The sequence below is a fragment of the Acinonyx jubatus genome, chromosome D4 (genome assembly GCF_027475565.1).
Source record: "Acinonyx jubatus isolate Ajub_Pintada_27869175 chromosome D4, VMU_Ajub_asm_v1.0, whole genome shotgun sequence".
Classification (NCBI taxonomy): Eukaryota; Metazoa; Chordata; class Mammalia; order Carnivora; family Felidae; genus Acinonyx; species Acinonyx jubatus.
The window spans coordinates 20,637,313-20,661,489 of record NC_069391.1 but is presented as its reverse complement, the minus strand read 5'-3'; the positions used below and the strand labels follow the sequence as shown (position 1 = coordinate 20,661,489).

The following is a 24,177-nucleotide window of genomic DNA, read 5'->3' as shown; positions in this document are numbered from 1 at the left end:
AGGGGTTGTCGCCATTGTGGAGCAGGGCAGAGCAAGCAGCCCAGGGGTGGGTGGGAGTGGGAGCTGTCAGGGAGAAGAGGACTGAGCCGGTGCTCTGGTCACCAGGTCACAAGCAGCAGCAGCAGCAGCAGAAGCAGCAGCAGCAGCAGCAGCAGAGGCTGGTGAAAACACCACCTAAGAGACAGGTAGAGGGGCAGTGAGGGGCGCCCTAGGACTGGCTGGGTCTGGGGCAGGGGCACAGCCTGGAACAGGAAGGGATGTATGAGGTGTCCATCTCCCTGTTCTCTGTCTGGTTGCAGATATTGACTTACTTCTTTTAGACTCTTTCTGAAATGTTTTCTTCACTTCTGAAGGTCCTAATTCAGTTCCTCCTCATTTGGGTTTCAGGAGGCTAAAAAGAAACCCAAGAGCGATCCAGGGAGCCCGAACATTTTGCATAAACGTTCAGGTAGGTGCCATGGTTTATGGCCCACGCCATGGTAAGGAGAATGTGGGTTTGGGAGGGACAGAATCTCAGGACGTAGCCGAGGGCAGGAAGAACTGAACTTGTCCATCATCTTGGGACCTGCCTTTGTCGGGCATTTGGAATTCTTCTTGGAACGTTTTGGCTGGGCTACCATACGTCATCCTTCCATCAAACGTTTACTAAGGAAGCAAGCTGGGCCAGGTGTCTTTTTCATGTGGGCATTTGAGAGATGACCATGAGCATGAGTCAGAGGCATCTTTCCTCATGTCTTTAGAAAAGGCAGAGTGATTTGAGGATGAAGAGCAAGCAAGGAGGCAGGAAAGAGCCAGGGCCCCTGATTAGCCCCCAGAGAGTTCTAAAGAAGCGGAATCCAGGGCCACTTTCCAGCTACACGGTAGTTCCTGGAGGCTTGGGTTGAGATCATACTATCTAGTCCCCTGTAGGAGGCAAGTAGCCGATCTTGATAGGAGGTTCTTTCCCTCTGGTGTTCATGCTGGATGCGAGAAGAGATATTTCTCCCCCTTTTGGAGTCCTTATCACGTGTCTGAGCCGAAGGATATACTTACCCGGTCTCTCTGACATTGCTCAGTTTGAGTGCAGAAAAAAGAAAGAAAGAACAGAAGGGAGAAAATATGCCCTGAAACCTTAGAAGATTCTTGGTGCCCTATTAAGACTGGACATTGCTGATCGTTTCAGCATCAGAATTTGCTCTCCAGCCCTGGGGCAGTGGGAGGGTCCGGAGAGCTGTTTCCTGAGAAGAATGCTTCTCTCTCTCGGTTTATTTCCCATCCCATTGAGCTCTCAGATGCCAACAGTGGCCTGTGACCTGAAGATCTAGGAAGCTTCCTGACCTTCACGTGGGATGTAGACAGAGCTAGGGCTGTTGCCCAGGGTGGGGCTGACTGGTCCAAGGTTAGCTCCTCATCTGGGGTGATCAGCACTGCCCTGAATTCATTTAAGTGCTTTTCGTTCCTCTTCCTGATGCCTCCAATAGGTGATTGGGTGCCCTTTTTTTTTTTTTTTTTTTTTAAGTAGGCTTCACACCCAGCATGGAGCCCAGTGTGGGGCTTGAACTCACAACCCTGAAATCAAGACCTGAGCCACCCAGGTGCTCCTGTTTTTAGAGCCGTGGCCTGTCCTCACCGGGTTGAGAAAGGTTTATGGAAGAGTTGATTTTTGCGTTGGATCTTGAATGTGTGAGCGTTTTACTGACATGAAAGAGAATTCCCAGGAGTGAGAATAGCTTTAGCAGAGGCATCTTGGAGGAGTGTGGCTACTCAGGGAACACAGCAGTCCATTGTAGCTGTCGGTTATTTGAGAGAGAGTGATGAAATGTTGGGCTGAAGAGGTAGGTGGGAGCTTGTGTAGCCTGCTGAGGTGTTTGACCTTTGCTCCAGGTCGTGGTGCTCCACCTTGACTGCTCGCTGAAATCAGTTGAGGGGCTTTTAAATCTCAAGTACCCAGGATGCACCACAGACCTATTAAATCAGAAGTTCTGGTGTTGGAACCTGGGCCTCAGTGAATGGAACCCCCAGTACTCCCAGTGTGCAGCTAGGGTGAGAACCAGTGCTGGTAGGGAGCCAACAGAAGTGTTAAGGAAGGGAGTCTCTTGTTTGGCTTTGCCTTTTAGCATAACATCTCTGGTGGCAGCTTGGAAGATGTTCATTTAGAGGAAGGGAATTGAGAAAGGAAAGGGCGGATGCATTCAGGGACTAGATGGGGAAACGACTGACGCAGAAGAATCCTAGAACTAGAGCTTTTGGAAGGGAGGGGTTCCATTTTTGGAAGTGAATATGGAGACATTAGGGTTGGTACCACAAGGTAAGAGGAGTATTCGTAAACTGAAAACCTAGGGTTAGGGCTTCTTTCGCTGCTAAGATGTGCAGATACCTGCCCCTTAGGTTTGTTGGAGGAACTCTAAGTCATTGAGCATACACTTGAACTTAATCTCTAATTCTTTTAAAAATTTTTTTTCTTTTAACATTCATTTGTTTTTGAGATACAGACAGAGTGTGATTGGGGGATGGGCAAAGAGAGATAGGGAGACACAGAATCTGAAGCAGGCTCCAGGCTCTGTGCCATCAACACAGAGCCTGGCGTGGGCCTCAAACTCACAGACCGAACCGTGACATCATGACCTGAGCTGGAGTCAGATGCTTAACCGATTGAGCCACCCAGGCGCCCCGATCTCTAATTCTGTAGTAGATGTGGTCACAGTCCCAGGTGAACAGATTCACAGGTAGAACTCGGAGGCTGAACTCCCTTCCACCTCCTCTAACCTGTCTTACCCTAAACGGGGTAGGGACTTATAGACTAGGGGTCACCTAGAAGCCCAACAATGGGATATGAAATACCAATAAGCAGAGAACTGAATTGGCTTTGTGATCACTAGGTCACAGAACTCTGTTGGGTTGGAAAAGTGACCAAAAGCAGCCACAGTGGATGAAGTTAGAAGGACTCACCTTGAAGCAGGTAAGAGTTTGGGAGCCATTCTGCCAGGGCCCTGTTTCTGTTATCTATTATTGTAGAACAGACCACCTCAAAGCCAGAACTGCAGTGGTTGATCATTTCTCGTGATTTTGAGGGTTGACTGGATGATTTTTCTGGTGTTGGCTTGATGTCATTCAACACAGTTGCTTTCAGCCAGTCGCTGGGGTGGGGCTGTTGGCCAAATTGCCTTGGTTCTCTTCTATGAGGCCTCTCCGTGGCTTGTTTGGGCTTCTTTTAAAAAATTTTTTCTTAATGTTTATTTTTGAGAGAGAGGAAGAGACAGAGTGTGAGCGGGGAAAGGGGCAGAGAAAGCAGGAGACACGGAATCCAAAGCAAACTCCAGGCTCCAAGCTAATAGCACAGAGCCCGATGTGAGTCTCAAACCTACAAACCGTGAGATCATGACCTGAGCTCAGATGCTTAACCGACTGAGCCGCCCAGGCGCCCCTCATGAAAGCATGTTCTTAAGAGATGGGGCTGAAACTGGAGCAATGTCACTTCTTCCATATTTTATTAGTCACAAAATCACAAGCCCAGCCCAGATTAAGGGGAGAGAAAACGTACTCCGTCTCTTGGTGGGAGGGGCAGCATGTGCATGGAGGAATTGGAGGAATTGTTGGGAGCCACCTTTGGAGGCAGTGCACCCTAAGCTGACAGGTGGGAATGGAGAAAAGTGGGTTCTGGCTTCATCTGGTCAGTCTAGAGGGCAAAGAGTGTGTGATACACGCTTCTGTCTTTAGTCTCAGGAGGTGGCATTTTGTCCTGTCTTAGATGCTAATTTTTCCAAGAAAAGCATCTTTTAGAAAAACCCTTACTTTCCTAAAGTCTTGATTCAAGTTTCCTTACACTTACCTTAATGAATTTCAGGATTCCACAGAGAGACCACAGATGAAGAATTATCTGGATTCCTTCCCCAGTAAGGATGGTAAATTCCTAGGGTGGAGGAAGCTTAGTAAGTCATTTAGGCCCGGGAGAGCTGAACTCCTGTTGACAAGGATGGTTCACCTCCCTGGAAGCCATAGTCCTCATCCCTCAGAAGGGTCCTAATGACACGCAGCCCTTCCTTTTCTGTCGTGCATTTGGCACAGTTGGGAGAGGGCTGTGGGTGCAGCTAATGGCTGGGTCTTCTTTCAGATCCTGAATTATCTCAGACCAAACCCTCTAACAAGGACATCAGCACTCAGGAGGACGCTGTGCTGGAATCCCAAGAGAGGAGCCCAGAGGACCTTTCAGATGGTACATCTAGAACAAGGTGGAACCCTGAGCTCAAACTACTGAGGATTCTTCAGGCCACTGACGATGAGGATGAGGAGAACTAGCTCTCCAGGTCAGAGAGTGGAGAGTATTTCAAGACTCTGCAGGGCAGTCTTACTCCAGAGCAGAATGCTTGGAATCCTGAGGACGGTGACCTTGGACATAAGGGCAGAAAGCAGAGGGGACTTCTGCTCCCTGGAGGCTTTACCAGGGCCTGACCATAGAGATTCTGCTTTTTTCGTTCATTTCTCCTTGCCTCTAAAATAATTGAGGAGAAAAAGCCTCATCCTTTTTAAACTTAGATTGTTTCTCTTTCATTAGGAACAGAATAATTTTAGTGATTAAACACAACTGCTGCTTAAGCAAAAGACTCATTCTGTTTCTGGGAGGAGGGGAGACATGTTTCTGCTCATCTGTTTTCTGGGTCACTTTTATCTCCCCTCTGAAGCTCTGAAAGGTTTCCAGTTAAAGGAAGATGAATTTTGGGACTCCTGGCTAGCTCAGTCGGCAGAGTGTGTGACTCTTGATCTTGAGATCGTGAGTTCGAGCCTCACGTTGGGCATAGAGATTACTTTAAAAAAAGAAAGAAAGGGAAGATGAATTTGGCCCGTGAGACACCCTACTGTGTTCCCAGCTTTTCCTCTCATTCTCTGGAAATGGTTTCTTTTAGAGATGGCACCCAATAATCATTTTCATATTAACCTGAAAGAGTCTATAAAGGTCTAGTTTCTAAATTATTGAGTCTGTAGGAATGTTTCAGTGATACTTGTAAAGACTCAGAATTTCAGAGTCTCAGGGGACCTTGAATTTGGTCTTTGGAAGGATTTTTTTTTTCATGTTTTTGTCCTTCAAGTTTTTTTTTTTTTAATTTTTTTTAACGTTTATTTATTTTTGAGACAGAGAGAGAGAGAGAGAGAGAGCATGAATGGGGGAGGGTCAGAGAGAGGGAGGCACAGAATCTGAAACAGGCTCCAGACTCTGAGCTGTCAGCACAGAGCCCGACGTGGGACTCAAACTCACGGACTGCGAGATCATGACCTGAGCCGAAGCTGGACGCTTAACCGACTGAGCCACCCAGGTGCCCCTCAAGTTTTTAATATAGGAAAATTTCAAGATTACCTAGAAGCCAAGAGAATGATATAATGGAACTCTCATGTACCCAGTGTGTTAGATATGGGCAGTGAAGGCCTTTACCCTGGGCCATGAGCTGGGGCAAGGGTAGCTGGAATCCATTATTCTCACCAGCTCTGCACCCAGGGTCAAGTCTCCTTCCCATAAGGGGGAGCTAGGTGGAAGAAGAGAGCCCCCACTATTGTTGGTACTCGCTAGCACTTAACTGGCACCAGTAGCTGGGGGCAGGATGAGAAACAATGACATCTTGTTCCTCCTAGGGAGAGAGCCCTCTGTCTTGGGGCCGGGGGAGGGAGGCCTGTGTCCATGGGCTGCAGCAGTCTGGAGTGGTTTCTGTCTCACTGAAGTTGGTGTGGGGCATGGCTCTAGGGTCACACAGCATAGACTCTGTTCTTACTGAGATTTTGTGGATTTTCTTAAACAAATGTTTATTCATGTGTATATGTATGCTGCTAAGGCCATTTTCAGAGACATAATCATTTTTTTTTTTTACATTTTTTTTTTAACGTTTATTTATTTTTGAGACAGAGAGAGACAGAGCATGAATGGGGAAGGGTCAGAGAGAGAGGGAGACACAGAATCCAAAACAGGCTCCAGGCTCTGAGTGGTCAGCACAGAGCCCGACATGGGGCTCGAACTCACGGACCGTGAGATCATGACCTGAGCTGAAGTCGGACGCTCAACCAACTGAGCCACGCAGGCGCCCCGACATAATCATTTTTTTTTAAAAATTATTTTCACCAGTTTCACTGGACAGCAGTCTGCGGAGCATCTCACGCTGTTATGCCGGAAGGGGGAATTCAGGACTGGGTCTGACATCTTTCTGTAAGAGAAACTTATCCCTCATCAATTATTTGGTTCCCCTAAGTACAGTTTGTACAAAGAAAGGCAGATTAAATGTTCAACTCTTTTTTAACATTTGTCTCAAAACAGACCAAATTAGACAGCTAAAACTGCTGCCTACCCATTCCTCTCTTCTAAGCCAAATCAAAATTATATGACACCATTTGTGTTACTAGACTGATCTATACTTAGCTGAATCTTCATAGTGAGAGGAATCCAAGAGGCGTTATGTGGGCTGTTTTCTGAAGATAATTATTTCCCAAACATACGTTACATTGCAGAATGACTTCTGTGGGCTAACTTAAAAATGTACACATTTTTTCAATTCCTTAGTCTCCCCTCAGACCTGTCCACACGAGCAAACCTGACTCCCAGTGGCCAGTAGTGTGGCTGAGGATGGGGCAGGGCTTTGCTCTCATTTGCTCATTTTATCTGAAGACTCAGAAGAGAAATTCTAATTACTTTATTACCAGTTCAACTACTTAGTAAAGCAACTCACTGCAGTTGGCACATTCTTTTCAGATTTGTTGATGGGTACAGAGTTCCCTCTCGAATCATGACATTTTGAGTGAGAAAATGTTTGCTGCTTTTTGAACACCGGCTTTTGCTTCTATTTTCAAAGGGAAGAAAACCATTTGCAGGCTGAAAACTGTTTCTCCTTTGTTCTACCTATCCCTCAAATCACAAACAGAATTTAGGGCTTTTCAAGGTAGTGTATACCCACCGTTTTGGTTGGTTCTCTGGCCAACTCTATAGATAGATGTGGATTGTGTCCATTTTACACACTAGAAAACAGGCTCAGAATCCAGGGCTGATGATAACCCATTTGGGGCCTTAGTGAATTAGGAAAAAAAAAATGCGCCCTTTATGACACTTTACTACCATCTGTCAAAAAGTTATCTCAACGAGTGTACAAATCTACAATGATTACAGTATGATCGGCACCCCGAGAGTTGGTCCACAGCCCTTGTCACAGTACCTGGGGGCCTTGCAGGAGAGGGTAAGTAATTTGCCAGAAATCAAAGGCCACCAGGTGATGGGGGCTGGGCTTAGAACCTGGGTCCTCGCTCCTCTCATCCGCTGGACTCTGATGCGTCTCTGATTCCCTCTCTTTAACACACAGCAGAGCCTGGGGCTTTGATCAGGAGCCGTCTTTAATCAGAAAGGAAGAATGAGACGATGTATAAAAGAATTGACTGAGGGGAAGAAGCTCTCATCAACGCTTTGCATCAACCTCTCAATGTTCTGAGGGAAGAGGATCCAGGTAACTGTTGCCAACTGCCATTTCCCCACCATCTGGGCCATAAGAATCAGGAGAATTACGACCTAACAGGAGGCTCAAGCTAGAATTGCTTTATGCACTTAAACAGACAAGAGGTCTTAAGACTTAGCTAGTTGGAATATTGTCCTAGTAGCCTTAAATTCCTAAGGAAGTAGTCTCTGGCCTCTTTTCTTCTTTTTTATGATCCCTGCTAGCAGTAGGCCACTTTGTTTGGGTCACCATGTTTTCTGAGCACACTTTCCAATGACACCTGGCCCGGTTTGACCTGTGCATAGAAGAAGAGTCAGTGAAACAGTCTTCAGATGGTCTGTGTCCACACTCCCCTCCTTATAGCACCAGCTGGTCTTTTGTTTTGGTGTTGGTCCTGGTATCTGGGGTAACAGACTCTGTTCTTCGTTGTTTTTGGATTACAGTAAGCTCCCTTTGATGGGAGCGGGTCAAGGTTTCATCCATGGTAGCAGTGACCCTTTAAAAAAATCTGTTTATTCAAATTGCCTAAAGGAATTGTTTGCTAAATTAAAGACAGAAATACCTCTGGCTGTTAGATAAGCATGATTAGAGGCCCTTTGGAATCCAGAGGAATCTGGGAAAGACTTAAATTGTCTCTTTTCAGTTGCCATAAGGTACCAGGGTAGGAAATTATTTTGCCCTTCTGTTTATACATTTATTTAACAATTATTGAATACCTACTGTATGTTAGACAGTCGACCACAGAGTATCTTTTTTTTTTTTTCTTTTTAAAAATATGTTTGTTTAGGGGCGCCTGGGTGGCTCAGTTGGTTAAAGCATCCAACTTTGGCTCAGGTCATGATCTCACGGTCCGTGAGTTCCAGCCCCGCGTCAGGCTCTGTGCTGTCAGTTCAGAGCCTGGAGCCTGCTTCAGATTCTGGGTCTCCCTCTCTCTCTGCCCCTCTCCTACTCATGCTCTGTCTCTATCAAAAAATGAATAAACGTTAAAAATTTTTTTTTGTTTATTTTTGGGGCACCTGGGTGGCTCAGTCCAGTTAAGTGTCTGCTTCGGCTCAGGTCATGATCTCATGGTTTGTGAGTTTGAGCCCCACATCGGGCTCTCTGCTATGCACACAGAGCCCACTTTAGATCCTCTGTCCCCTTCTCTCTCTACTCCTTCCCTGCTTATGCACACGCGCTCTCTCTCTCTCTCTCAAAAAAAAAATTATTTTTGACAGAGAGAGAAAGAGAGTGAGGGAGCGCATGAGCACGAGCAGGGGAGGGACAGGGAGAGGGAGACAGGATTCAAAGCAGGCTCTGTGCTGACGGGAGAGAGCCCATGGGGCTCGAACTCATGAACCATGAGATCATGACCTGAGCTGAAGTCAGATGCTTAACCTACTGAGCCACCCATGTGCCCTGACCACAGATTATCTTGATAGAGAAACAAAAAATTCTGGGGAGATGAAGTTATTCCCAGGAGTGTAGCTAGAAATTTTCCTGGATTACTTGGTGAAGTTGTTTGGAACCACTAGGTGGTGATATTACATTATGGAAACGATATTCTTCCAAGACTGGAGGCCTCTGGTTCTTTCTGAAGCCAGGGTCTACACAGTCAAAGACATTTCCTTGTGAGTAAATGGAGAAAAAACCCACATTTACCAATGAAATATATGATCCAATTTAAATGCCCTCACAAATGAATTTGTCTTTGAACAATTTAGAATGTCACTGTTAGAACTATTTCAAGAGTGTGACAAATTCTGGAACATGCCCAGAGGCCTAGGATTTGGGGGAAATGGGGGAGCTATTGAGGATCCTGACAGTTCTCAGTTGGGCAAAGACTCAGGGAGGCAGCATTTGATAAGTAGAAATACCACAAATTATCTGAGGCTCTTCTAAAATTTTCTTGACCAGATTTTGCCTTCAGAGAAGGTGAAACCAATAAATTCAGTTTTGTTTGTTTGTTTGTTTTTGAGCCTATATTACTTCTAAGGATGGCCCTGTTTTGGAAGCGATCTCCAAAAATAATTAAAACTCTCCCTTGGCCTCGGGATCAAACCCAACCCCTTTTGCTTGTCTTACAAACCTTACAAGGTAGGCTTATGGCCCGGGTGCGCCCTGCTTGTCTCTTCAGGCCCAGTTCCCTCCTACTCCCCCCGAAGCTCTATGATTTTTTCCTTTTGGTTGTAGTGAGTCTTGTCTTCTCTGGCCTTCAGGCTTTAAAAAAATTTGTTTTTTTCTGTACTGTTCCTTCAACCTGGACAATTCTTTTCTTCCCTTCTCTGCCTAGTTTCTACTCATCCTTTAGATCTCAGCTTGCATGTTATTATTTTGGGAAGCTTTTTCTGACCGCTGTCGGGGTGACGTCCTCCTCTTTCACTTTCCCTCTCCCGGCCTCTGTGGAGTTCGTGGCTTGTCTCTTGCCACTGTCCACAGCCAGACTAGGAGTTCTGCGAGTCGTATCTGTCTTCACTGCATAGCATCAGTGAAGGCATCATCACCTAGATGAGTGCCTGGCACATCATAACTGCTCAGTAATATATGCTGAATGGGCAAATGAATAAGAAGCAGATATGACATATCTCCTTTTTTTAGGGTACATGTAATGTAGCAGTGTGAGCTGAGTGGTACAGAGTGTGAAGAAAGAGGGGCCCTTTGGATGCTCCTATCTGAAGCTATTAGGTTTTAGCAGGTGGAGATGTTTGTGGAGGTGGCCTTTTGGTGGAGGGAAGCGATGCAGGTGAAAGAAGTTTGGGACATAAGCAAGTACTGCCATATTCCCATCTGGAAAGGGTGGAAGGTGGGGTCAGAGACAGCTTGTGTCCCCATTGTTCAGGGCCTTGGATGGCGGGCTGGAGGCAGTGAGTTCTATTTGATAGCCAATGGGGAGCCATCGATGGCTTTTGACTAAGGGAGAGATAGGACTAAGGAAGTGCTTTAGAAATTGTTAATCTGATGGCAGGAAAACATGAATTGGAGGGAGACCAGCAAGCCCGGAAAGATCAGTTAGGAGGCTGTCATAGGAGTCAAGATGGGAGGTGATCAGGGCCTGGATTATGTGGGCGGCAACAGAATGGAGACAGAGGGGCATGGTGCAAAGGAAAAATTAACAAGAACTGGAAATTGGAAAGAAAGAGTAAGGGGAGAGGCAGGAGCCAAAGAGTTTTCAGCCCGATTCAGTGAGATGCTGTCATGATCGGAAACTGGGAGGCCAGAAGGAGAAACCAGTTGAAGGAGAGAGAAAGAGATTCCTCCCTCAAGCCTTTACAGTGGAGTTATGGTTTTGTGTGGCTTCTCACTTATGGGAGTTCAATCAATGTACAGAGCCAAAAAATGAAGCACAAGTGGGCAGGAGTGACAGGGGAGGACAATGCAGCTGGCGGGGGCTGTTCCAGCTCTGTCACTCCATGAAAATACAGCTCAGAGGGAGTGCAAGATGGGAGAAGCAAATTTGCTGTTCCCCTTTTAATTTACAATGCCATGGGTATTTTCTGGGTGACTAAGGGCTTATTTGAAGGTAATTTGGCTATTCACAATTTATGCCTTGTATGCTGATTTTAGATCTGAATTTCCTGGCAAGACTTGACTTTTTCAAATGTGTGCCAGATGCTAAGGTGGGAAGTAGGCAGCTACTAAGAAGACACACCTCTGTCACTGCATTAGAGGTGCTCACAGTCTAGTTTGGTAGAAAGATATGGAAGCAGACAGGTAGGGCTGGTCTAGGTGAGCAGCCAGGGAGAGAGCCAGTGCAGAAAGAAAGATTGTTGGTAAGTGTGTCAAAGCAGAGGCGGCTCTGAGCCTGGGGTTGGAGAGAGATCTGGGCCTTCATCAGAACAATACAGAGCAGCAGCCAGAGTGGAGATCTTGGAGGGACAGGGTATTGGGGCAGGAAGGGGACAGAAGGGCATGGCTGGGGAACATACCTTACGAGAAGACAGGAAGAGCCACAAAATAGAGGAATTATCAGAGAAACAAGAGGAAAACTATGGCAAGGTGGATGAGGGCTGAGAATGGGCACCTGATTTTCATAATTAGGAAGTCAGTGGTGACCTCTGAGTTAACAGTTTCGGTAGAGAAGTGGGGGCAGTCAAAGGGGCCCAGGAGTGATTGGTGAGGGTCTGGAAGCAACAGGAATACACGCCACCTCTCTCAGTTACAGCTCCAGTCAAACCAACCTAGAACTTATTCCCTAGCCCCCAGTGAAATTTCCCTGGAGGACCTTTGGGAGCTCTGGATGCCATGACCCCTGTCCCTATATTTCTTCCCCTGACAGTATGCTGATCCAGAGGTAGGCTTTGTCCTCCATAAGCTTCATAGTCCGGCTTGAGTGCAGGTGAGCCAAGCCACATCTCTCAGCTGTGCCTGCTGTACTTTATACTAAACACGTCTAAATTATCCCCTTCCATAAGTAGGATCCACACTCCCACAGGACTGCCAGCGCTAACTTGCTAATTGCTTTCCTGGAGTTTGCTTCTTGCAATTACTTTGTCAGAATCTAGACAAGGCAACATATAACAATTTATTCCAGGATGATGTTTTTAAGTCAATGGTTCCTTATCCTAGTTATATTGTTCTTTTCTTTTTTATTTTATTAAAAATTTTTTTAAATGTTTATTATTTTTTGAGAGAGAGCGAGCACAAGTGGGGAAGTGGCAGAGAGAGAGGGAGATACAGAATCTGAAGCAGGCCTCAGGCTCCAAGCTGTCAGCACAGGGCCCAATGCGGGGCTCAAACTTGTGAACCATGAGATCACGACCTGAGCTGAAGTCAGATGCTTAACCGACTGAGCCACCTTGTTGTTCTATTAAAGAGATTAAAATAGTAAGAAATGTATATACCCACGTAGTTTACCGTGTCTAGTGTTCCCTCTAGTCCTTTGTGTGGATCAAGACTTCGAGAGTATCATTTTCCTGCTGCCCAGAGATTTGAACATGTCTTGTGGTGCAGGTGGTGTCCATGATGAATTCATTCAGCTTTTGGAAGTCAAAAAAGATCTCTATTTTCACCTTCCTTTTGGGAAGGTATTTTTGCTGAATAAAGAATTTTAGGTTGGCAATTTTTTTTTTCTTCGATGAAGATGTTTCACTGTCTTATGGTACATATTTCTGATGAGAAGGCTAATGTCATCTTTGTTCTTCTGTATGGAATCCGGTTTTTTTCTGGCTGCTTTTAAGATGTTTACTTTATTTCTGGTTTTAGGCAATCTGGTCATGATGTGCGTTGGTACAGGTTTCTTCATATTTCTTTCACTTGGGATTCATTGAGCTTCGTGGATTTGTGGGTTTATAGTTTTCATCAACATTGGGAGAATTTCACCCATGATTTCCTCAAATATGTTTCTGGATCCTACCTCCTTCAGGGATCCAACTATATATGTAGTCGTCCTGCTCACTGATGCTCTTTTTGTTTATTTTTTGGAGGGGTCCTTTTTCTCTGTATGTTTTATTTTGAATGGTTTCTATCTTCAGGTTCACTAATCTTTCTTCTTCTTACAGTGTCTAATCTGCTGTTAACCCCATCCTGTGTATTTTTGCATCTCAGACATTTTATTTTTCACCTTTAGATGTTCAGTTTGGTCTTTTTTATTTTTTCCACATATCAACATGCTTTTAAAGTGCTCCTTGAACATAAGAATACAGCTGTAATAACCATTATAATGTGCTTGTCTACATCTGTGTCATTCCTGGATTGGTTTCTGTTGCTTGATTTTTCTCCTTATTATGGGTCACATTTTCCTGCTTCTTTGCACTCCTTGTAACTTTTTATTGGATGCCAGACATTGTGAATTTTACCTTGTTGATTGTTGTGTATTTTTTGCATTCCTCTAAATATTCTTGAGCTTGTTAAGTTGCTCAAGCTTTCAATCCTTTGGGGTCTGACTTTTGGATAGGACCAGAGTGTCATTTAGTCCAGGGCTGATCACTCCCCACAACTGAGGCAAACCGTTCTGAGTCCCTACCCCTTACCCCAGTGCCCCCAGGAATTAGGAGGTCTTCCCTACCAGTCTGGCTGATGAGAATAAGAACTATTCCTGGCCCTGTATAAGATTCAAAACTGTTTCCTCTAATCTTTTGAGTGGTTCTTTCCCTTGGGGTACTTTACCCTTTTCCCTTAGCTTTGGGTACTTTCCTCATACCTGTGAGCTTATAGGCGCTTATATGAAGGTTTGGAGAGAGATGCTGTACAGATCCCTAGGGGTCTCTCCTGTGCAGCTCTTCCCTCTCTGACACTCTGTCCGATGAACTCTAGCTGCCCTGGCCTCCTGAATTCTTCAACTCATGGATATGGAATTGGCCTATGTTCCCTGTCCCTTTTAGAAAATCTTTCTGGGCAATAAGCTGGGGCAATCGTAGGGCTCATCTTGTTGGTTTTCTGTTTCTCAGAGATCACTGTCCTTGTTGCTTGAGGTCTACTATCTTTTTTATTTTATTTTTTTTAATTTTGCACGGAGGGAGAAAGTGTGAGTGGGGAGAGGGACAGAGGGAGAGAGAGAATTTTTAAAAAATGTTTATTTATTTATTTTGGGCGGGGTAGGGAGAGGCAGAGAGACAGGGAGACAGAATCACAAGCTGGCCCTGCACTGACAATGTAGAGCTGGATGCGGGGCTCGATCTCACAAATCATGAGATCATGACCTGAACTGAAATGAAGAGTTGGACACTCAACTGACTGAGCCACCCAGGATCCCCACTAATATGTTGAACATCATTGTTACATTTTTTTTGTCCAGTCTTTTATTTGTTTCAGTCCCAAGATGTCCTCCAATCCCTCCACCTTCACTGGAGGCAGAAGCTTATATTATTTAAGTGCAGAAGACTTTTTGAGGGTTTCTGGAACCCTTGACTGTGCCACGCCAAGTTGCTCATTGTCAGGCTAGGAAAAGGGCTTCCAACATAACTATAAGGACACTGAGCCATTCTAGGAGAGACTGGGGACTCTGCTTTTCCCCTCTGGCTTTTGTCAAGTCTCTGGCTTTTGGACTTAGTCTGCTATTTCACAATCCTCTGGTGGTGAGGGCTTTGGTCTCTTGTATTTTCAAAGCTTGTTCGGAGGTTGTAGCAGGGGAGTGCTCATATACCCTTGACCGAATAACAGTCCTCTTCTATTGGGGAAGGTCATCCACTTTGACCAAGCCTGCAACTTTGGGAGGAATGCACATGGAGCAGTTAGGGAAGAGGAGGATACTCACCTAGCCAGACAGATCAACTGAATCAACGCTGGTCATCAGTGGGGTGACAGATGCCACAGCCAGATTGCTTTCATATCCTGGTCTCTTCTACTTTGGAACAATACCTCTTGGCTCACTTGGAATCTTGTGTTTTTTACTTGGTTCCCAGTTAGACCCTGTTTGTGTATTTAGATCACCAAAGGCTTCTCCATCTGAGGCAAGTTTAAGTTTCTTGGTGGTACTTCCAGCCACCAGCATCTGCTCCTGTAGAGAACCACTAACCCAAAGATACTGGGTTCTACTTGAAGAAGAATTACAGACATACTTTAAAAAAGCAAATCCTGTATTTCAAGGGTGAATAAAATACCAGTTTACAAAGAATTCCAGCTGGTTAAATTTATGACAAGAAAAAAACCTGACCCAAGAATATTCTCTGGCTTCGAGCCCAGGGTATTTTTCCTTTTAGAGTGAACTTGGTACGTTTTCATTCATGTGGAGCTGTTGCCTCCCGGCATTTTATTCTGGGATGGAAGGTCAACAATGACTGCCTTGTTGCTAAATCCAATGGACACTTCTCAGTTATTAACCTACTTGACTTCTCAGCAGTATTTGACATTGTTCACAAGTATTTCCTTCTTAATATGCTCCCTGGCTTTCCTTCTCTCTCTCTTGCCTTTCTTCCTCTGCCTGTCTTTTCAGTTGCTACTCTCCTTGGTTCTTTCCTGAGCCTTCCTCTCACATTTAACATGCTCCTTGGGATCTCTTATCCATGTCCATGGCTTTACTGGGAATTTCTACGTCTGTATTTCTGGCCTAAATATTTTTCCTGAGTTTATTGTCCGGTATCTTCAGCTGTTCACTTGACATCTCCACTTGGATAGCACATGGGTTACTCAGTCTCAGTTCGGCCCTTCCTCTCATGTTCTCCATCTCTGTAAAGGGCCCTTATTCTTCTTTTTAAAGTTTATTTATTTATTTATTTTTAGTAATCTCTACACCCAACATGGGGCCTGAAGTCACGAGTTCAAGATCAAGAGTCGCATGCTCTACGGACTGAGCCAGCCAGGTGCCCCTGTAAAGGGCACATCTAAACATCAAATTGCCTATGTCAGGATTCTTTTTTTGCATTTTCTCTTCCCATCAATCACCAAGTCCTATTGATTCTACTTGTTTCCATCCCTTCTAGCCACTATCATCTTCTGTCTGGGCTCCTAGAAAAGACTTCACCTAACACTACTTTCTGTTCCCAACCCTCGTGCCAGTCCTCTCCCCCATCCATTTTTTTTTCCCAATTCTGGCCAGAGTGATCTTTTTAAAATAAGAACTAAAGTCTTTTTTTTTTTTTTTTTTAATTTTGCTTAAAATCTTTTGATGACTGGCCTGTGCTCTTAGGACAAAGCCCCAGCTCCATATTTTTCTTTTTTTCTTTTTTTTTTCTGTTAACATATACAAAGATTCTTTATTGTGAATCCCATATAGTGAATTGATTCTCGCAGGATGTGTCCATTGATTTTTTCCTAACTCTTATATCCATAGTCAACCTACAGTTTCAATTAAATGGTGTTTTGACAAATAGAGTTACATCCTAATCTGTATAATCAACAAACCAAATAAAGCCCTTATTTGTGGGGCACCTGGGTGGCTCAGTGGGTTAAGCATCCAACTTTGGCTCAGGTCATGATCTCATGGTTTGTGAGTTCAAGCCCTGCATTGGGCTCTGCACTGCCAGTGCTTGGGATTCTCTGTCTCTCTATCTTTTTCTGCTCCTCCCCCACTCACTCTCTCTCTTAAAATAAATAAACTTAAAAGAATTAAAAAAAATTTTTTAAAGCCCTTATGGAAATACAAATCAGAACCACACTGAGATACCACCTCACACGAGTCAGAGTGGCTAAAATGAACAAATCAGGAAACTATAGATGCTGGAGAGGATGTGGAGAAACGGGAACCCTCTTGCACTGTTGGTGGGAATGCAAATTGGTGTAGCCGCTCTGGAAAGCAGTGTGGAGGTTCCTCAGAAAATTAAAAATAGACCTACCCTATGACCCAGCAATAGCACTGCTAGGAATTTATCCGAAGGATACAGGAGTGTTGATTTATAGGGGCACATGTACCCCAATGTTTATAGCAGCACCATCAACAATAGCCAAATTATGGAAAGAGCCTAAATGTCCATCAACTGATGAATGGATAAAGAAGATGTGGTTTGTATATACAAGGAATACTACTCGAAGATGAAAAAGAATGAAATCTTGCCATTTGTAACAATGTGGATGGAACTGGAGCTGATTATACTGAGTGAATTAAGTCAGTCAGAGAAAGACAGACATCATATGTTTTCACTCATGTGGAATTTGAGAAACTTAGCAGAAGACCACGGGGGAAGGGAAGGAAAAAAATTAGTTACAAACAGAGAGGGAGGCAATCCATAAGAGACTCTTAGATACTCAGAACAAACTGAGGGTTGATGGCGGGGCGGGGTGGGGGGTGCGGGGGAGAGGGGAAAATGGGTGATGGGCATTGAGGAGGGCACTTGTTGGGCTGAGCACTGGGTGCTGTATGCAATTGATGAATCATGGGAATCTATCCCTGAAACCAAGAGTACACTGTATACATTGTATGTTAGCTAACTTGACAATAAACTATGTATTTAAAAATTGGGGCGCCTAGGTGGCTCAGCTGAGTGTCCGACTTCCGCTCAAGTCATGATCTCGCGGTTTGTGAGTTTGAGCCCCGTGTCGGGCTCTGTGCTGACAGCTCAGAGCCTGGAGTCCGCTTCGGATTCTGTGTCTCCCTCTCTCTCTCTGCTCCTACTCTGATCACGCTCTGTGTGTCTCTCTCAAAAATAAACATTAAAAAAAATTTTTTTTTAAATTAAAAATTAAAAAAACCCCTTATTTGTAACACTTGTTAATCTCTTTAGTGCAAATACTCCCACCGTGTTTGGGTTCAAGGTACCAGTGTGATGTCACTGCACATAGAGTTGGGGAGAGTTGCACAGTAGCATATAGATAACAATAAAATATGGTAAAATAACTAGGAATGAGTTTTGAGAATTTTCTTTAATGTTTATTTTTGAGAGAAAGCGAGCACGAGTGGAGGAAGGGTTCCGAAGGGGGCTCTGTGCTGACAGCATTGAACCTGTGCGGGGCCTGAACTCATGAGCTGTGAGATCATGATCTCAGCTGAAATCAAGAGTCGGATGCCTAACTGACTGAGCCACCCAGGTGCCCGTACATAATGTAATTTTAGTAATGGCTCTGTTTAACAATCAGCTTGCAAAATCCTGAAAATTGAATCTTCCCTCACAGTCCTGTATGAATTGGCTCCAGCACGTCATTGGATTCACATTATAAATATGCATTTCCTAATATGGGTTGAAGTTTAAAAGAAAAAGATGAAAACTGTCTAGAGACCTATAATTTTTTCAGGCTGGGTTTAACCCAGTCTTCACAATCTCCAGGGATGAAGCTGCCTGCTCTTACGCGGAACAAACCCATTTCCTTTCTACAGGAATACAAATGCTAAAACTTTCAGGAGGTACATTTTTGATAGTTCCTCTGGGTGGTGTCTATGTAGAGTTTCTGCTCACCCAGCACTCTTTCTGCTTTTCTTGGGGTGGGGGATCAGGCTCTGATTTTCATCTGGGGAACCACCTATGAAGATCCTTTTTAATAACACACGAAGCCCTGTGTGTTTACCTTCCTGCATATTACTCCTATGCCCACACTCTGACTTTCTCCTCCACACTTCCCATCCTTGTGCTCCTCAAAGAACGATGATTTGCTCTCCTTTTCAGGCCTTTGCTTGTTTTGTTCCTTCTGCCTGTAACCCTACCTTCACTTCCTTTGCTTGGCTAAATCATCCTTCAGATCGCTTTCTTTGAAAAGTCCTCTCTGACTTCCTTTACTATCTCAGTCCGCCCAGCTCCCCAGACCGAATGAGCCGTTAGTCTGTTTGCCACAGGTTGACAGGACGGTTCCTCTACTGTCACACCCATCCAACCTCCCACTAGATCATATGCTCCACCTTGTTCACTTCTAGAACCCCAGCGCTCAGTGTAAGGCTCAGCATGAAGTAGTGCTTAGCTACTGAATTGAATTTTTTAATTATTTTTTAAGTTTAATTAGTTAATATATTTTTAAACGTCTTTCTTTCTTTCTTTCTTTCTTTCTTTCTTTCTTTCTTTCTTTCTTTCTTTCTTTCTTTCTTTCTTCCTTCCTTCCTTCCTTCCTTCCTTCCTTCCTTCCTTCCTTCCTTCCTTCCTTAATTTCGAGAAAAGGTGTAAGTGAGCAAGGGGGAGAGAGAGAGAGAGAAGTGGGGCTTGTTTTCACCCAAAGCGGGGTTCGAGCTCACCCGATGTGGGACTCAAACTCATGAACAGTGAGATCATGACTTGAGCTGAAGTCGGATGCTTAATGCCTGAGCCATCCAGGCGCCTGGTTGAACTGAATTTTAATGTGTCAGTAGCCATAGGAGTCTTGGCCCCCTTGTTTGTAACCTAGCCTTTCTGAGCAGGACGACTGGTATGAAAGATGACATTCTATAGTGATTCTTTGGCTGGATTCGGATTTCTCCACTGTTTATTTACTGCTTTGGCAACCTGATACAGTTAACAACGCTGAACCTTAGTTGCCTCATCAGTAGAAATGCTTGGACTTCCTGGAGGCGGATGATATTTTTCTGTCTCTGGTTACCAGTATTTTATGCATTAGTCAATTACACTGCCTCTCTGGTGCAATGATTATTCATGTTTCTTGGTACATTTATATATTTTTCTTACTGATTTGTAAGACTTCTTGATTCATATATACATATTTGCCATATATTTTATAAATATTTTAAATTCATTAAAAAAATTTTTTTTAATGTTTATTTTTGAGACAGAGAGACAGAGCATGAACAGGGGAGGGGCAGAGAGAGAGGGAGACACAGAATCTGAAACAGGCTCCAGGCTCTGAGCTGTCAGCACAGAGCCCGACGCGGGGCTCGAACCCACGGACCGTGAGATCATGACCTGAGCCGAAGTCGGACGCCTAACCGACCAAGCCACCCAGGCGCCCCTAAATTCATTTTTTAACTAAAAAATTTTAAATTGTTTATGGCCACAGACAAGCTTCTAATTTTTTCCAACCATTTTAAAGTGTCAAATCCATTCTTAGTCCACTTATAGGCATAGTTTGCCAACCTCTGAACTAACATGCTCATTAAATTTGAACAATCTTTGCATTCCTAGAATAAATACCATTTGATCATGAATATACCGGCAGCTTTGATTTGCTAATATTTTAGTTAGGAATTTTGTGTCTATATTCATAAATCAGATTGGTCTAGTAGAGATTTCAAACTAGTTGTATAGGACAGAGACATATTGTATTTGGCCTACAAAATATTTTACAATTTTTCTTTTTAAAAAATATTTATTTATTTTGAAAGAGAATGAGAAAGTGCACACGTGCCCATGAGGCAGGGTAAGAGGCAGAGAGAGAGAGAGAGGGAGGGAGAGAGAGAATCCCAAGTAGGCTCCTCCCTGTCAGCTCAGAGCCCAATGCGGGTCTCAAGCTCACAAACTGTGAGATCATCACCTGAGCTGAAATCAAGAGTAGGTCAATTAACCTACTGAGCCACCCAGGCACCCCATATTTTACAGTTTTTTGAATGAATTGCCCATGTTAAAAAATTGGTAGATACTAAATTAAAAATTTGAGATTTCTCGCTTTTCTTTAAAAAACAGAATGTGGCAAAACTGGGAGAATATGGGCTCAGTTTTGTCACATTTTTAATAGAGCACCTCTATGTATGTTTTGTATTTCACGAATTTCTACTCTTATTTTATTTTTTTTTAAACATTTTTATTTATTTTTGAGACAGAGTGAGAGCATGAACGGGGGAGGGGGCAGAGAGAGAGGGAGACACAGAATCAGAAGCAGGCTCCAGGCTCTGAGCCATCAGCCCAGAGCCCGACGCGGGGCTCGAACTCGCGGACCGCGAGATCGTGACCTGAGCTGAAGTCGGACGCTTAACCGACTGAGTCACCCAGGCGCCCCTCTACTCTTATTTTTAAAAAATATTTTATTTTTAAGTAATCTCTACACTCAATATGGGGCTCGAACTCACAACCCTGAGATCAAGAATCGCACGCTCCACCGACTGAATCAGCCAGGTGCCCCTACTCTTATTTTTCTCTTTGACCTTTGGTCTATAGTTTTCTGTTGCTAAATTTAGCTGGTTTTTGTCTTTGTCTAACTTTGTAGCTGGCACTGACAAATCTTCCAGTTTTTTTTCTAGTTCTGAAACAGGTTAAATTACATAGGTACTGTTTTTCAAAGGTCTTATAGAATTGACCTCTAAAACTCTCTGGGTCTTCTATAATTTTTTCAGGTAGAGTTTTGATTTCCTTTTGTATTTTATATATGGTTAGTTATCTACTAAAAATTTCAAATTCTTATATCAATTTCAGTAATTAACAATTTCTAGAAAATCACCCATTTTCCCCCTAGATTTTCAAATTATGGAATGAGGTTGCATTGGTTTTCTCTTATAATTTAAAGAATTACCTTGATCCTTTATCTTGTATCATGGCTGTCTCTCTCTTTCCTACACTTGTTGATTTGTAGTTTTTTCCTGTTTTGCCTGAGTTCTAATTTATTGGTCTTTTCAAAGAATCAGGCTCTGGTTCCCTTGTTGAATTCTATTTTTTTAAAAAATAAATTTCAACTTTAACTTAATTGCTCCTTTAAAAATTTTCCATCTGAGGGGTTCCTCGGTGGCTTAGTTGGTTCAGTAGGTTCAGTGTCTGATTATTGATTTCAGCTCAGGTCATGATCTCACAGTTTGTGGGTTTGAGCCCTGAGTAGGGCTCTGTGTTGAGAGTGCGGATCCTGCTTGGGATTCTCTCTCTCCCTCTCCCTTCCCCTCCCCCACTCTCACACATACTCTTTCTCTCTCTCTTTCTCAAAATAAATAAACATTAAATTTTTTTCACTCAAATTAGTTTCTTCCTCTTTTAACTTTTTGAAATGAATCTTCAGTTAAAAAAAAAGAAATCTTTCTTGTTTGGGGCGCCTAGGTGGCTCATTCAGTTGAGCGTTGACTTAAGCTCAAGTCATGATCTCAGTGTTCATGGGTTTAAGCCCTGTGTCGGGCTCTGTGCTGACAGCTCAGAATCTGGGGCCTGCGTTGGATTCTGTGTCTTCCTCTCTTTCTACCCCTCCCCCACTCATGCTCCTTCTCTCTCTCTCAAAAAGAAACATTAAAACAATTTTTTTTTAATTTAAAAAATCTTTCTTGTTTTCTAAATAAAATCATTGAACTTTTTATTCTTTTCTATTGACCTGCTTGTCTTCTGTCTGGTACTACTTTATTATAATTTCATTTAACATCTGGTAGTTCTAGTCCCCTTTATTATTATTTTCAAAATGTTTTGGATATTGGGCTACATGATATCTCAAATGCACTACAATTCTTTGATAGCTAATGTAAAAATGTATCCAAATAAATCCTTTTGGTCCCTTCCCTCTAACCCAAGTGATCTTTATTCTTCTCGATACAAAATCACTCTTTAAAAATGCCTATAATCAATCTAAGTTTGTGAATATGGTGTATTTAAGTATGTGTGTGTGTGTGTGCACATACTGTGTGTTTGTGTTTGTGTATGTGCTAAGGATGCATCTGTAGTGTGTAGGGTGCATTGTATCTATGTGTGAGGTATGCATGTAGTGTGTGTATTTGTGTGTGGTGTGTATGTGTACATGAATTTGTGTATGTGGTGTATTTTTGTATGTGTGTACATGGGAAGTGTTATGGTATGTATATGTATGTGTGTAGAGTATGTGCAATGTGTATACAGTGTCTGTAGTATGCTTGTGTACGTGTGGGGTGTGTGAGGTGTAAGAGAGATACTGAGGCCCACAGCCTGGGGTGCTAGAGGGCCCAGGGCATGCCAGAAAGACAAGCTTGGTCTGAAAACTTCCCCTGCCTTCCTGGGGAGAGCAGGGCTACAACCACAACCCTTTATGTATGTCCCACGCTCCTTTTTTATTGTTTGCTTATTTTTGAAAGAGTGAGAGAGAGAGAGAGAGAGAATATGAGTGGGAGAGGGGCAGGCAGAGAGAGACACAGACTCTGAAGCAGGCTCCAGGCTCTGAGCTGTCAGCACAGAGCCTGACATGGGGCCCAAACCCATGGACTGTGAGATCATGACCTGAGCCGAAGTCGGACGCTCAGCTGACTGAGCCACCCAGGCGCCCCCTTGATGTCCCCTTTGGACAGTAGTGTGGGTAAATAGGCCCAGTTTCTCCTGTGGTGCCACCGGCCAGGCTCCCACTCACTTCTGTTCTCCCTCTCCTGAGAAAAGAGTGACCTCCCCCTTTAAGAGAAGGACGCGTCTAGTGTTCTACTAAGGGGCCTTACTGTTGATGGTTAAGGTGGTGGAGATGGTGCCACTCGAGGGGTCAGATCAGGATCAGAATGGCATTAGGTTTTCCCAACTGAACAGGTTAGCTGCTGAGTGTGCCTGTATCCGGAGTGGGGGTGAAGCGCCAGTGTGGGCTTCAGTCTTTACCCCCAGGCCACACAGATAGTGCAACTCTGTCCTGCTCTTCTGGGTCCCACCCTCCTGAGGGTGCATCTGCGCTTTGCTCAGTGGTCCCTGGTAGAGCTGCGAAAGGGCCACTGTCACCTTGGGCACATCACTCTCCCCTTCCCTGTGGACCTTCATTTGCCCTGGCTCTAGAACGCCATGCTTCCTAATTCCTACTGGGAAAGAGCATCCCTCTCAGGCGGCATCTCAGGTTATGCCTAACTCATGCTCCCATCTTGTTCCTGCAGGTCTATAACACCTGTAGCCTCGGTGTCCTTTCTGCGTCCTGTGGCTTGAGCCCGAGGTTGCCCATGTTCCCTGCCTGGAAGGAATGGCAGGGCCAGAATACCACTCTGCACAGAAAGGATGCCTGGACTCAGACTACCCCAGCCAGGAGGAGAATCAGGCATGCTCAAATCCAGGGTGCAGGTAAGTCCATCTGCCATTGGTTGGCGCCAGGGGAGTAGGCTTGCCCCTGCTACGGGCAGTGCTCGTGGCGTGGGGGTTGGGTCAAGGGCAGAGCAGGGCTTCACAAGATGCCAGGTTTCAAACAATCCACTGGCCTTTACGTGACTCATTTGCACTTGACCACTAGTTTGCTGATTTCAGGGCTCCTTCTCTAGTTTCTGCTCCCTGCTGGTAGCCAGCTGGCCCTGTGGCCTCAAGTTTCCTTACCTGCCTCAAGAAGGCAGGTCTCCAGTCTAAACTTGCTGTTGGCCATGGGGCAGGCATGGAGGCCAAAGAACAGATAAGAGGATGGCCTTTTGGGCAGGCAGGCCTGGGTCCAAATTTCAGCTCTGCCAACCTTGGACAAGTCACCTACCCTCTCTGCCTGAGGTTCAGATGTATCCCTGGCAGAGTGGAGCTGCTTCTTTCTAGGATCACTGTGAAGATGAAATGAGATGATGCGTGTAAATTGCCCAGCTCAGCCCCTCGTGCCTGTTACTCAGTACATATAACTCTTCTCCCCACTTTCTCTCATGCATCCTCCAACCTTGTCTTGAGTAGAT

General features: G+C 44.4%; 2 protein-coding genes across 2 annotated transcripts in view; both read left to right on the top strand.

Moving 5' to 3' along the window:
- The window catches only part of CD4H9orf43 (chromosome D4 C9orf43 homolog), a 35,411-nt gene extending 30,833 nt beyond the window's left edge, over positions 1 to 4,578 (top strand). The window contains 6 exon segments of the mRNA XM_053204761.1: positions 106 to 185; positions 388 to 450; positions 452 to 479; positions 2,859 to 2,938; positions 3,824 to 3,881; positions 4,091 to 4,578. Coding sequence (XP_053060736.1) covers positions 106 to 185; positions 388 to 450; positions 452 to 479; positions 2,859 to 2,938; positions 3,824 to 3,881; positions 4,091 to 4,275 — 494 coding nt within the window. The 3' untranslated portion in view covers positions 4,276 to 4,578.
- Positions 4,579 to 7,080: 2,502 nt separating this feature from the next.
- The window catches only part of RGS3 (regulator of G protein signaling 3), a 139,898-nt gene continuing 122,801 nt past the window's right edge, over positions 7,081 to 24,177 (top strand). Inside the window, exons 1-3 of the mRNA XM_027034879.2 lie at positions 7,081 to 7,184; positions 7,308 to 7,448; positions 23,416 to 23,596. Of these exons, the coding sequence (XP_026890680.1) occupies positions 23,479 to 23,596 (118 nt within the window). The 5' untranslated portion in view covers positions 7,081 to 7,184; positions 7,308 to 7,448; positions 23,416 to 23,478. The remainder of the gene's footprint in view (positions 7,185 to 7,307; positions 7,449 to 23,415; positions 23,597 to 24,177) is intronic.